The sequence below is a fragment of the Solanum lycopersicum genome, chromosome 5 (assembly GCF_036512215.1).
Source record: "Solanum lycopersicum chromosome 5, SLM_r2.1".
NCBI lineage: Eukaryota > Viridiplantae > Streptophyta > Magnoliopsida > Solanales > Solanaceae > Solanum > Solanum lycopersicum.
In genome coordinates this window covers 3,016,490-3,030,700 of record NC_090804.1, presented here as the reverse complement: position 1 = coordinate 3,030,700, position 14,211 = coordinate 3,016,490, and the positions used below count along the sequence as shown (strand labels likewise).

At 32.8% G+C, this 14,211-nt stretch overlaps 2 protein-coding genes across 4 annotated transcripts; one reads left to right on the top strand and one right to left on the bottom strand.

Moving 5' to 3' along the window:
* LOC101260726 (uncharacterized) lies at window positions 1-3,771 on the top strand. The gene is made up of 8 exons (XM_004238815.5): window positions 1-248; window positions 1,031-1,372; window positions 2,272-2,343; window positions 2,472-2,539; window positions 2,643-2,799; window positions 3,021-3,101; window positions 3,186-3,275; window positions 3,368-3,771. The coding sequence occupies exons 2-8, from the start codon at window positions 1,130-1,132 to the stop codon at window positions 3,443-3,445; spliced, it is 789 nt and encodes a 262-aa protein (XP_004238863.1). The 5' UTR covers window positions 1-248; window positions 1,031-1,129; the 3' UTR covers window positions 3,446-3,771.
* Window positions 3,772-6,869: 3,098 nt separating this feature from the next.
* On the bottom strand, window positions 6,870-13,973 carry LOC101260434 (uncharacterized). 3 transcript variants are annotated; one of them, XM_004238814.5, is made up of 9 exons: window positions 13,287-13,973; window positions 11,667-11,848; window positions 9,827-10,005; window positions 9,132-9,416; window positions 8,987-9,045; window positions 8,861-8,897; window positions 8,699-8,770; window positions 7,883-8,207; window positions 6,870-7,528 (listed from the first exon to the last, which is right to left on the bottom strand). In XM_004238814.5, the coding sequence occupies exons 1-9, from the start codon at window positions 13,399-13,401 to the stop codon at window positions 7,094-7,096; spliced, it is 1,689 nt and encodes a 562-aa protein (XP_004238862.1). In that variant the 5' UTR covers window positions 13,402-13,973; the 3' UTR covers window positions 6,870-7,093. The 3 variants fall into 3 exon arrangements, with proteins under 3 accessions (XP_004238862.1, XP_069153853.1, XP_069153852.1); XM_069297752.1 differs by lacking the exon at window positions 13,287-13,973 and adding an exon at window positions 12,586-12,610; XM_069297751.1 differs by lacking the exon at window positions 13,287-13,973 and adding an exon at window positions 12,502-12,526.
* Between the last annotated feature and the right edge of the window lie 238 nt (window positions 13,974-14,211).

The following is a 14,211-nucleotide window of genomic DNA, read 5'->3' as shown; positions in this document are numbered from 1 at the left end:
AATTCAAAAACTTGACCTTTTTGTTTCAAATTAAATTCTTGATCTTATAATGAGACTATAAATATGCTTTATATCATGTATTATTATGATTAAACTCTATTTTTCATTTTGATTCTTTGAAAATTTTTGAGTGTTTAAACAAACAAAGACACTCAATCTCTTTGCTTCATTCTAAAAGAGAGATCTTTTTTAAGATTTAGAAAAAGAAAAGAACCTTTCTTAGCTTGTAGATATCCGATCCCCTTCTTGTAAGTCTCTTTTTTTTTCTCAGTATATTCCATTAAATTCTCTATTTTTTCATCATGTTTGTTGTGTTATAGCTTTGAATTCATATTAAAGATCACTTTTTGGCATCTGGGTATTTTTTCCTTTTTAATGTTTGTGTGTTAATAGCTTGAAATTTGTTCAAAAAGTGAACTTTTTGTCATTTGGGGTTGTCAAGTTTCAATCTTTTTTTGATACCATTTTTGTTATTTGCATGGTACTTCCTATTTTTGCTTGAAACTTGTTGTAATGATCATTTTTTGGTATCTGGGGTTCTTAAGTTTCAATCTTTTTTGATGCCCCTTTGGTTGTTATTTGCATGTTACTTCTGTTTTTGCTTGAAATTTGTTTTAAAGATCAGTTTTTGCCATCTGGGGTTGTCAAGTTTCAATCTTTTTTGATACCATTTGTTGTTGTTTGCATGGTTCTGTCTGGTTTTTCTTGGTTTTGATACTTTTCTTGGATTATGTTGGTTGTTTTTTTGTTTTTCTTAGGAAGGTTCTTGATGCAAGCTCTTGTTTTGTCCTTGATTTAAATTTGTCATGCTTTTTATTTTTCTGAATTAGAGTTGTATGTCCTTTATTTCAAACCTTGTGTTTTTTTTTAGGTGTAGTTTTGTAGTTGGGAATTTTACTTATTGAGTTTTATGCCTTTATGCCTTTATTACTCTTTCACTTTTGTATGATTGGCTGGTGTTTTGATAATTCAGATTGAAACAACTTTTATGGTTTAAGGCAACTTGTGTGCTGTTATTTTCTGTTTTCAGGAAATTCTGGTGGAAAGCTGATTGTTTAAGGCATCACTGTCTCTGTTACATCAAAAAATAATTAAAAAGTGGTTTTTAGCTGATATTGGTTACATAAGAATGGGAGATCACTTTGTGTTTCTGGTTGATCGGTTGCTAACTGAATCCAGTTTGGAGGCTGCAATTCAAAGTAGAGACCCGAAACTGCAACCATCATCGATAACAAAAAGCTCGGTAACTGATTGCTCTTCCCAGGATTCTGATCCTCTGAGTCCTAGGAAGATGGTCGAATGCAGGATATGCCAAGATGAAGATGTGGATTCAAATATGGAAGTTCCTTGCTCTTGCTGCGGTAGCTTGAAGGTTTGTTGAGCTTTCTTACAAACTTAACTTTCTTTCTTTTCGTGTATATGCTATCTATATTGGACTGACATGTGCTTAATCGAACGACATGGACGGGGACTCATATAGTCGAAGCCAATTTGCTAGAAATTGAGGCCTAATTGTTGTTTTATGCTATCTATCGGTGTTCTAATTTTCTGTTATTGGAGCATGTTTATGTCGTTAGAAGTTCATTATATGCTTAAAAATCAATATATGACTTGTGCACTAGTGCCTATTGAGTATTCTCTGTTGTTTTTTCGTCTTCCTACTATTCAAAAATTGGTGTGTGATTGGGTTGCTTGTTTCCACGAGCACATGTTGTTTCCAGTGAGGAACTGGTTCTGTCTAATGATGAGCTTATTAATATTGAGACAATTAGATTTTGGAATTGTGTTTGCAAGTTCAGTCTCAATTGTGTTATTGTTTTTTGGTGATAGATTATTACTTCTACATACTAGCTAAGCATTGGAATGTTTTACATCATGCTCAAGATCATGAACATGCTTTAACATCATCCCTCTACCTTTTTTTGGTGATGTTGAACATGCTTTAACATCATCCCTCTACCTTTTTTTGGTGATGTTGAACATGCTTTAACATCATCCCTCTACCTTTTTTTGGTGATGTTGAACATGCTTTAACATCATCCCTCTACCTTTTTTTGGGCTGGACCATGGTGATGTTGCTGCGCTTTTGGCTTTCATTGACTAGAGATATTCCTGTCTGTTCATTCAGTTATTTTCTTATTTCTACCAAACTTGAGACTCTTCTACCTAGTTCCATGTGTTCCGAATACTTTATTCTAATATTTTATTTTTATCTTTAACCCATTATGTGGTTTTGCAACTGCTTCATGGTTGTGCTTGGCTTTCTTTCAGTATGCACATCGGAGATGTGTGCAAAGGTGGTGTAACGAGAAGGGTGATACCATTTGTGAGATATGCCACCAGGTGGGTGACTTTTCTAAGTTTTTCTTTATGCAACTTACAGGCTAGAAGTGCATCTGTACCATCCGTGTGCGTAATTCTGCAGTTACTGTTGACATTGTATCCTTATGATGTATTTGTGTTGATTACAGCCTTTTAGGCCTGGTTATACGGCACCTCCCCCAATTTTTCGACTTGGAGGCATCCCAATGAACTTTAGGTATCCTTCTTTGTCTTTCTTGTTGCTATTATTAGGAAATTGAATATTCTGCTCCATATCCCATATTATTTTTTCTTACCATGTGTTGTGGTGCTTTACTCAGGGGAAACTGGGGAATTGTTAGAAGAGACTTGAATAACCCTCGTCTGTTAGCTGTCGTTTCAAGTAATCGTAATTTCATCAACTCTGATGACTATGATGATGACTATGCCGTCTCTACATCAAGAAGCATGATGTGTTGTCGTTCAGTTGCAATGATTGTAATTTCTCTCTCTCTCTCTCTCACACACACACACCCGCACGCGCTAATGCATTTTAGTTAAGACTTTGAAAAGAAAGCATTAGATTCTTCAATAACTAGCTTGTGTGCCAGGAAGTACGATACACAACTGTGATCTGCCACTGCAGGATATCCCATTTAGACAATTTCTAAATCTAAGTGCAGCAATTTGATTCTTCTTTTTGTTTCCTTTTTTAACAGTTTATGCTGCTTCTGGTTTTACGACACACTCTTCCCATCATAGTGAATCAAGCACAGGACTATTCGTTCCCTTTGGTCATGGTAACGTACTAAACTAGAAAAAATAGGAATCACATTGTTGTGGTCTTTTCGATTATGTTCTTACTCATTACCCTTTGCACACAGCTACTGCTGCTGAGGATTGCTGGCATTGTTCTGCCTATCTACATCATAATGAAAGCAGTGACCTCTTGCTACCGTCACCAACGCCAGCAGGTGAGTCGAGCTACTATCTATTCCCCTTACGTTCCTCCCCGATACTACCCCCATGCCTGAGCTAACTAAACCTTTTCATCCTTCGCAAACAGGCTGTTTTACCTATCTCCTCGTCTGATGAAGAGTCTGACCCCGTGATACATCAACCTCCCATCATCATCGCCCCTTGAAAGTACTAGATGTATGTTAGTTCATGTTTACTTTACTGTTGCTACAGCGTCCTGCTGCGTATAATCTGCTGCAGAGAGGATGGATGACTGCGAAGAGAATGCACATTCGCGTTGTTTTAGATTATGTAGATTGAAGAAATATCAAAAAAAAAAAAAAAAGGTCTAAAAAGGAAAAAGATTTCAAGGTTTATGTATTAGTTTAGAAATCTTTGTATAGTAAGTTTAAAGTTCAACCATGTAATATGAACACATGGATGGGAATACAAAATGTGGCAAGTTAGTTAAAACTTTATAATATATGATATCCAGTCTTTTTCCTTGCAAAATTCTGTATTGGTTGTTGATTTATGGTTTAAAATATTTCAGTTTGACTATAACTTATATGCTACATTCATTATTTGTTAAAAGGAAAAGAAAATGTGATGCCTTTGAAGAAATCACATGATTTTAACTCAACAAAGGCAAAAACACCATGTGAATATTTTTTTTATCTGTTTAAATCTTAATCGATAAAGTTAATCTATACATATATTGATGAGTGATAATTAAATAATAAAAACTACTGTGTAAATTGATTTAGACATCACGATTATATATAATACTTTTGAGTGCTCCACTAAATTTTATGAGCTTTAAACTTTGACTTGCTCAAAGTGCTCTTTTACTTTCTCTAAAAACAACCTACCCAATTCACCAATAAATAAAAAGAAATGATTTTTTTTTAAAAAAAAAAAAGATAAACTAGTGTTTTATTGATAATTTTTAAAAAAAAGTATATGTGCCCTAGTCTCTCATAAATCGATTCTTTAGTCTCTCATAAATCAATTCTTGTTTTCATGATTATAATATATTTTTTGAACCTATTAAATAATTCACTTCTTATTTATTGGATCGACTTGCTTTAACAAATTCTAGCTAATTATAGATCTTACTTTTAGCTTATATGATTGAATTAAATAAACAATAATTGAACTCAATCAACTAGATTTTTTTTTCTCGAAATTTTGTATATGGTCAATGAATCTATATTTGACCTCTATAGGATATCATTAAATTCGAAATGTATATTCAATACCTAATGGGACCTCTAGTTTATGAAAAAAATACAGTGGAACTAAAATCTATCATCATCAATAGGGAAACATTCGTTATCACAAGTCCCTCCTGCTTTCGTGTTCGATATTTGTATTGAAATTTTAGATTTATATCACGTAAGATTCTTATTAAGATTTTTTAATATATTTTCCCCAATATTATTATTTACATATTGCCATTAAACATGTACTCAATCATTTAAAATATTTTCACTTCTACGTTAAGGTAAATTCTACTTATCTGAAGTCGTTTGGAAGTTGGTAATTTGTTAACTTTTACGCACTATGAATACAGCCTTGGTTATATATATTCAAAGCTTGAATCAAGAACTTTGATAAAAGACGTAAGAAGTTCTATATATTTCAACACATAATTAATTATAAAAATAAACGAAGTTTAAATAAAAGGAGGAATATGACACGAGGACTTGTAACTCTCAATATGAAGTTGCGTGTCTTCTTTTTAAGTTTGTATAATATTATGATACAATTGATATAACACAAATTGTAGCCAACCAAAAAAAAAAAAAAATTGCAGCTAAATTTCTTCAATAATTGAATTATTTAGATTACTTTGCCACTTGGCAAAATAGAACATATATATTTTATGACAAATTATAGAAAAATTAGGAACTTTCCTCTTATCATGTTTTATTTATGTGGGATCAATTTTTTGAGGGCTAATAAAAGGATAAAATGTGTTCATTTGGTTGATGTGATTGGATCAAGATAAGATATAGGGTTTTTGTAGGAAAGAAAAATGTTTTTTTCAAAAAATTAAGTGTTTTTTTAAAAATTTATTTTTTAATGTTCAATATATAATCAAAATATAATTATATTCAGTCTAGATAAATATTACGAGTAGGGGTAGAGTCAAGGAGTGCAAAAGGTTTCATCCGAACCTACTAACATCGTATAACACATGGTCAATTAATTTCATGAATATACAGTATATTTATATAGTAGTTTACTTATTTATAATTTAATCGTCTTAGTTTATGACCGGATCAATGTAGAATAACTTAAATAAACATTAATTAGTAAACGACATATATATAACATAAATTCAAAATTCAAGCTAGGACAAACACCGTAAAAATAAGATAACTATAGAAGGGAAATATAGAAATGCATTTCCAAAACCCCACAAATACAATAACTAAAAAATAATTTAACTTCATTAAAAATCATAAAATTTAGTTACAAATGCCTTTTCATGGCCCTTAAAGTGTCAAAATGACAAAACGAGACTATACCTGAAGTGTTAAGCTTTAACATAAGCTTCGCCGAATAAAAATATTTAATAACTGAAATTTTGTACCAACTTTAAGAGATCAGGTTAGACTCCGAATCTAATCTTCTTTTGATTCACCTTCATCATTGTTGTTATTAAAATGATAGTGAACATGTTGCACATTAATCACAACATTAATAGTGACTACAACAGCAATGGCAATAATACCAAATGGAACTAGACTATACCAAAACATTATTTTATTTTATTTTTGCTTCAATATACCAGAAAAAAATGTAATATTTGTTTGTTAATATTGTTGTACTAATACTAATGGCCCTTATATATAGCAGAGAAATTTAATGCTTTAATTTCTACTTCTTTTAAAAAAATATATATATATTCTTGAATCAAGAACGCCTGTTTGAATTCTTATAGTAATGTGTGAAATTGCATGTATGACATTTAATTATCTTTTCGTTTTCCAAAAATAGACTAGTACACGTGTATCTTTCATCGATATTTTAAAATGTATTTTTTTCGCGATTATATTAATATATACTCTCACCGCTAGTAATATATCATAGATTAAGAAATGAGATAATTATTCATGAAGTAGCACACTTTATCATTAATTATAAAGCTCTTGATGAATTCGTGCTTTAAATATGAAGTTATATGTATTAAAAAACATTTTATTTTTAAAAGTGCGATTTCGATATGAATTTCAATTTAATCGATCCAATAAAAAAAGGGCATAATGGCCTAATTGGTCTTCAAATTTGCTTTGCATTTAAAGCCTACCTATTAGTTTAGTGACTTTACGAGTATAATAATAAAGTTCGATGTCTGCTATCCATAATAAAATTTGATTAAATTTAAATTTGCACCATAAAATCTAATATTGAAGGATAAAATTCTTTCTAACATAAGCAACTCTATATCAAATAGATCGAACCTAAAACCTTTTAATTAAGGATAAAAGATATCTATCACTCCATCATAACCCTAATTGATAAAGTTCAATACGTTAATATAACAAAAAAAGAAAAAACAAAGTTCTAACTCGACTACAATAAATAAAGTTCAATAACCATACGTGAAATTAGCCGTTATTTTTTCGTTAACAAGAACAAGTAAAAAGTTTCCAGCTTTTGACATGAAACATGCCAAAATATTACATTTTGAATTAAACACTATATTCTATACACATATACTACTAGAAATGGTGCTTTGCCCCATATATTGAACAAAAAGGCTTATAAAGAGATCAAAATAAATCTCTTTTTTTTCTATGCTGAAATTCTATAGTATTTATATCTACACTCCAATTTTTGGAGTTGTGCCTCTAGATGACAAATCAATGTTACTGTTGCTGCAGCTAACATTCTTACCATTGCAGCTGTTCTTTATACGCGAAGAGAGCTTTGCAAACACTTCCTCCCTTTGGGGGCGGTTTGCATATACTATCCACAACGCGAGGCTTAGCATGACTCCAACTGAGATGACGGCTAGCCCTGCATTCACAACTCGGAGATGGTGTTCCAACGGAGGGCAGTGATTGGCTGTGATGTTCTTGAATGTATCGCGGACAAAATTGCAGTTCTGGAGATTAAGCAGTGGTGGTGCATAATGTTCGAGAGCGTAGCTTATGTTGACCGTTGCCACTAGCTGTTCGTACATGTCGGGCGTCAGCCTACCGATGCTAGTACACGTTCCGGCCTCAGATATACTGCAAGTATAATTCTGCCAAACCTGAAAACAATTGCAACAACAGTAGAATTGGATTAACAAAGTACTGATACGCCGAAAATTCTAAACATGATATTTAGAACACGTTGATTCGCTTTCATTGACAAACGACTCGAATATCTTTAGCATATAGAACCAGTGTCAACTTCCAACTAAAACCTATGTTACTCCGACTATCCAAAAATGTTGCTACACCCATGTCGGATCTACCAGAAATATACTACTTTATGAGGATCACACATGCAGCAAGCGAGACATTTTTGAAAAGTCTGAGCAACATAAACTAAAACAACGGTAGAAGAGGAAATGTGTCATAGCAGGGTGTGATTGAGGGGGAAGAGAAACATTAACACTTACCATTGAAGAATTTGCCATAGACACTTGATCAGCCAGGCAGGGCAGATCTTGCAATTGTGAGTCATATGGATAGCAGAGACGTGGCATAACAGGTCCTGACTGGTTATAGTAATTTGAATTGACATGATTAGATGGATTGGAATTTGCATATGTGTCTATAAATCCGTTAACAATATTTACGAGATCAACAGTGACTTGTTTGCTCTTGAATAGTGTCTGGTTTGTAGTTCTTGGGTCAACACATGGAAGGATGTTGCTAAGAGCACTTTCGGCATGAGGATTGTCCACCCACTCTCCCATTGCCATACAAGTGTCTGAAATTGCACTGGAACCAAGAAGAAAAAAAAGAAACATGCCGATCAGCGACTCGTTCAAATCTTGGAACTATCTAGAATACTGCAGTAATGTATAGTTGACTGAATAAAGACAGCACTTTTCTTTTAAACGGTTCTGTCTGAGATAGCTTACGAACATCTCGACTATTTCACGGGGTCAGCAGAGGCACCGAGTAGTATTTCAAGTCTTAGCAAATGTAAAGAAGTCACCAAGAACCTTTTCGTCTCACTTTATTGACCAACAGACTTGAATAAAGAAGCATTTTGTGACCCGAGGAACCAGGAAAAGAGTAGAAAACTTAAGCATGGGAAATCCATGTTGCTCAGACCCTTCGAAAATTTTCCAACCGAGTCTGATCCTTCAAATATTTACTACTTTGAAGGATCCAATGGACAAACATTTTTGAAGAGTTTGAACAACATAGTAGAAAACACAAGCTTATGTACTACGTGAATACTCATATTAGACATTGTGTCTTACTTGTTAATAATGACAAAAACTCCATAGAGAACGAATGTAAATGCCACCAGCAACCATCCGCTAATGATAAATCTGCATCAAAGCATTGGATCGTGAGATGACGGAGAGTATTGAGAAAAAAAGGACAGTCGAATTGTTTTGGCATTGAATAGAGAAACTTACATGTAAATTGTGTGTTGATAGCCAAGGATAGAAAGGCCTACAAGAAATGTGATTTCAGTCTCAAAATTAATGTTTCAGCCATGAAAGTTCAAGACTAAAAGTAGAGCTCAGTTTAGTAATACGTACAAAGACCCAGAATAGAGATGAGAAGCATGACAACAGCAACAGTGATCAAAGCTGACCTCCTGCAAAGTGCCATTTGCACATTAATATCATACGTTGAAGCAAAACAAACACTGAAGAATAATTGCAAATTAAATTTGAGGCATACACAGAATTGAAGACCCTTCGTATCTTTCCTGAGTTTTCATTTGTTTTCTCCTCAAGTTTATCTGCTGCAGAAGTTAGGTCTCCATTTAGGCGATCGATATCATCTTTTACGTCTGAAGGGAGGAAAATTTGGGCCACATTTACAGTTTTTGCGAGTAACAGGTATTGTGTTACATTTCTCAATGTCTGTTCAGTGTAATCTGACTGGTTTACAACATATTTTAGTGTGTCCAATGCTTCACCGTGAAAATCATCTTGTCCAACAGAAAGAAGAATGCACCCGATACTGTCAGTTAAATAAGAAACATGAATCAGTAGTTTTTCTAATGAGCAAGATTTATGTCCTTCGATAATCCAAGCAAAAAAGAAGAATCATTTTAATCTAAAACTTCCAAATAGTTACAAGTCCTGTGTAAGGCAAGTGCATAGAGCCACACATTGATAATCTAGCAGAAGATATATCCTAAAATTTATGAACAAAACATAGTGCAAGATAAATTTTTGTGATTTAAAGTTGATAACATTGCAAGATCAGAAAAGTTTATTTCTGTACAACATAGAATTAATCAATCGAGGAATTGGATGCATTCCTTCCATTTTATCAAGAAAAGCAAAACCTTAAGGATGGGCTCGTGATAATTCAAATGAGAGAACATATGTATACAGCAAGCAACAAGTCGAGTGTTAGATTATTACGCTGCAGCACATGTCAAGATAATAAGCACGATCAGGCAAATTCTCTCTGAAAAATGTCGATCTCCGTCTCTAATATTGATATTCCATCCGCAGCAATAATGCACTACAAGAGCCAATCCAAAAGAAACAAACCACAGCAGAGCGAGTATGATACCAGCAACACCTGTAAAACCAACAGACTGAGGAACCAAAGTCAAAATCCTTGTAAGATCACTGTCTTCTAAATGAAAATCCAACTAAACAGTTAAAGAAAGCTCATCCCAAGGTTTCAAGGCAATATGCGGAAAAAAACATTCGTGAAAAAATGTATAAAATCAATATATATTCGCTGTTGTTTGTACAGCTTCTAAAGTAGAGATCTAGCAGCACATCCAATGCATAAATTATTAGATGCATCATTAAGTTGTGTCGAATTAATTTTACTACTTTTTATTCACAAAATAAATATTAAGATAATTTCCTTATTTTCTAAAATGATGACTATAAAGTCCAAAATTGTGCGCCAAATTGTTCAAAAAAGGAAGAAAAAAAATTATTCGAGGATTAGATAGCTATTCTAAAACCCAATTAATTTGGATTGATCTCACATAATGCAAGAGGAGTATCTTTCGTTACACCACTTTCTTTTAACAGTAGACAAAAACATTGTTGCCCATATAATAATTCTTGAAAAGGTACTTCCTAGTATTGTTTTGTTCAAGTTTACCACTCGGTTCCGATTTTCACATTAAAATTCGACTATTATGAGTTCATGCCGAGTAGATTCCCATTCAAGGGGAAGTGGCTCAATCTTGAAACACTACACTGCAATCTTTGATGGACTTCCTAGTTTTATTAATATAATACTTCCAATGAATATTATTTAAGTGAGATCTTAGAAAGAGCATTATTATTGGGAAGACCATGTGATATGGAAGCAATATGAGAAAAAACAAAAAGGGTTACTCATAAAGCCTCCAAATGCCACCTAACACTAAAGAGGAATCACTTTTAATCGATAAACCAATTAACAGCACCTCAATCTCAAACTAGTTAAGGTCAGCTATATCAATCCGTCATATCTATTCCACTCTATTTCGTCCCATCATAAATAGAAAAGGTAACACTATATCAAAAAAAACACTAGAAGAGGAACAAATTCTTAGACACAACTATGCAATTATGCAGATTTTGCACCAAATCATACACAAATTCATCCTTTGTTAAATGCAAAAATATACTTACAACTTAAATGTTTAAGATCTATACTTTGCTTTTTAAGTAACTGATCTAACTTCACGATCATCTTCTTACCCTCCCCCTCCCCTTTCCCAACCATATTCCTTTCTCCTGCAGGGAATAAAAATAGCTAGCAGAACAGAAGACAAATACATAATGTTATCATAGTAGTACTAGGCCATCTTTCACCAGCAATTTCATCCCTCAGCACAAAAAGCTATTCAAGTGAACTAATCAATACCCGATATTCTGCAGTTTCTATCTCGGAATTTTCCAGTTCAAAATCAGTTACTTAGTCATGAAGGTCATCTACCAAACAAGAGAATCAGCCAACGCCGTTCACGCTAGGTGCTTGAAGTAGGCCAACATTATTTTGGTCCAAAAAACGAACGGGGTCTTACAAGTATAATGATAAAAAAAATAAAAACCTGAGGTGCAAGTCCAGAGGGTATTGCAGCTCAGACAAAAAACTTGATGAACTGTATAAATCACAAACAAGCAGTGAGCAATGTAGGCATCAGAGATCCTAAACTACAGCAAAATCATCAAACAAATACATAGCGATACATTTCCTAGATAAATCAATTACAAAAGATGGACATAACAAGAGCATGGTGCTTACTGCCCAGTAGTGTTTATTGGCAATATCCCATCCACCTCTGTATTTGTGGAAACCAGAAAGAAAGTCTGGCCTTCTCGTCCTGTTTCCCGCCAGCACGAGTGTGCTCGCATGCCCACCTGGTGCTTGTGCCATATCTGTAGAGTGCAATACACCATCCTTCCATGATTCCAAATTTCCCTCACCTGTTAGAAGTATCAAAAAAGAGGACCACATCATCTAAAAGAGCCTTACTTTAACTTAACCATTATCGAGAAAGCATCAGAAAGAAAATAATACATTGAGTTAATGGTCAAAAACACATATAAAAGTATCAAACAACGGATAGTTAGTGACAGTTTAGGTATGAAACTCGAAAAAAGGGATACTTTAGGTGTGCTTTTTACCCATATATAATCAATTAAAATCCTTACAGATCAACAAAATGCCTTATATATTCAATTCAGATGTAGAAGTGATCATTCTTGCTAAACTAAACAAATAAAGCAATTTAAACAGAAATCATATAGTAAAACCATAATTACCCTGAGACAAATTAAGAAAGCATTAAGCATAGTTATTAAAGAATGACCATTAAAGTATTAATACCAAAACTTCATAACAACCAAGAAAGATTAAATCATGTAGTCCAAATAAAACTGTCCTTAAATAACTAGAAAATGACATCTGAATTGCAACAAAAGAATATAAAACAAATCTCAGACTCCAAAAATTGAGGAACTTGGGATACAACAAAATTTTCATAACAAGAACCCAATTTTTCATCTTTTTAGCATTATATAGCTCTAAAAAGAACCAAAACCACCAGCAGAGAAAAACCCCATATCAAAGAATTGACCTTCTCCCATAATACAGGCAACCAAGAAGCTTCAATGATCAAAAATTTCATTACAAGAAACCATTTTTGTTCTTTTTACCATACATAGCATCATCACTAGTGTCAAAATCCCTTCAAATAGAAGAACCCCATATCAAAGAATTCACCTTTTTCCATAATACAAACAGCCAATAAGGCTCAATAATAAAAAATTTCATAACAAAAAACTATTTTTTGTTTTTAACATATATAATAACATCATCACTAGCGTCAAATCCCTTCAAATTAGATAAACCCCACATCAAAGAAATCACCTTTTTCCATAATACAGACACCTAAGAAGCTTCAAATCATCGATAATCTCATTACAACAAACCAATTTTTTTGTTCTTTTTAGCAAGTATAACATCATCATTAGTGTCAAAATCCCTTCAAATTAGATAACCCCACATCAAAGAGTTCACCTTTTTCCACAATACAGACACCTAAGAAGCTTCAAAGCATCGATAATCTCATTACAAGAAACCATTTTTTTTCTTTTTAGCATGTATAACATCATCATTAGTGTCAAAATCCCTTCAAATTAGATAAACCCCACATCAAAGAATTCACCTTTTTCCATAATACAGACACCTAAGAATCTTCAAATCATCAATAATCTCATTTTTTTAATACATTTTTTAGCATGTATAACATCATCATTAGTATCAAAATCCCTTCAAATAGATAAACCCCATATCAAGAATTCACCTTTTTTCCATAACACAAACAGCCAAAAAAACTACAAAATGATCACAATGACTCACCTAAAATGGACTTAAAAGAGTCTCTTGGTAAAGAATCAACAGGAGTTGAGCTGAAACAAATGGAAACAGCAAAAATAAGAGTAGCAGTAAAGAATGAATAACCCCTCATCTTCATCTGCAGCTACTCTCCAAAATCTCACTTAACAACAACACACTATCATGTGCTTTTTCAGTTAAAAACAAGAAACCCCATCACAAATTTTTTGTTGCATTTGCTTACAAAAAACTAAAAACAATTAGAATCATGTGCTTTCAGTGAAAAACAAGAAACCCCATATCAATTATTAGTTGTATTTCTTCCAAAAAAAATCAAAAAATAAAGAGAATCTCAGAGAGAAAAGAGAAGAGAAGCCACTAAGATACAAAGATCTCATCTTTGGCTACCCATTTATATAAAAAGAGAAAAAAAAAAAAGTTCACATGGTGAGGTAATGGAGAGAGAGGTGAAAAAGGCGGGTGTGTGACTCTGTGTGTGAATGAAATGAATAAAGCAGATTTTCTTTTTCATTATTTTTGGGAAAAAATATAGAAACTGAATCTGAAGATCACAAAAAAAATAAAAAAAGAAATTGTTCTATATTGATCTTTTTTATTTGGTTAATTAATAAATTAATTGTACGTGATTAATATTTTATAAAAAAAATAAGTTGAAAAGAAATTATTGCTCAAGAATTAAAGATTAGTGTTGAATATTTTTTAATTTAGTGAAATAGAACGATAAATCAAAATCTATTTTATTTAGACAATATAACCCCTTTATTAATAATGTGAACGCGGTTCTCTCAACGTGAAAAAAATGTATAAGATTAGTACATATTTGTTGTTGTTTGCATAGCTTCTAAAGTAGAGATCTAACACATTCAATGCATAAATTATTAGATGTATCGTTAAGTTTAGTCTAAATTGTACGGTAGAAAAAATTATT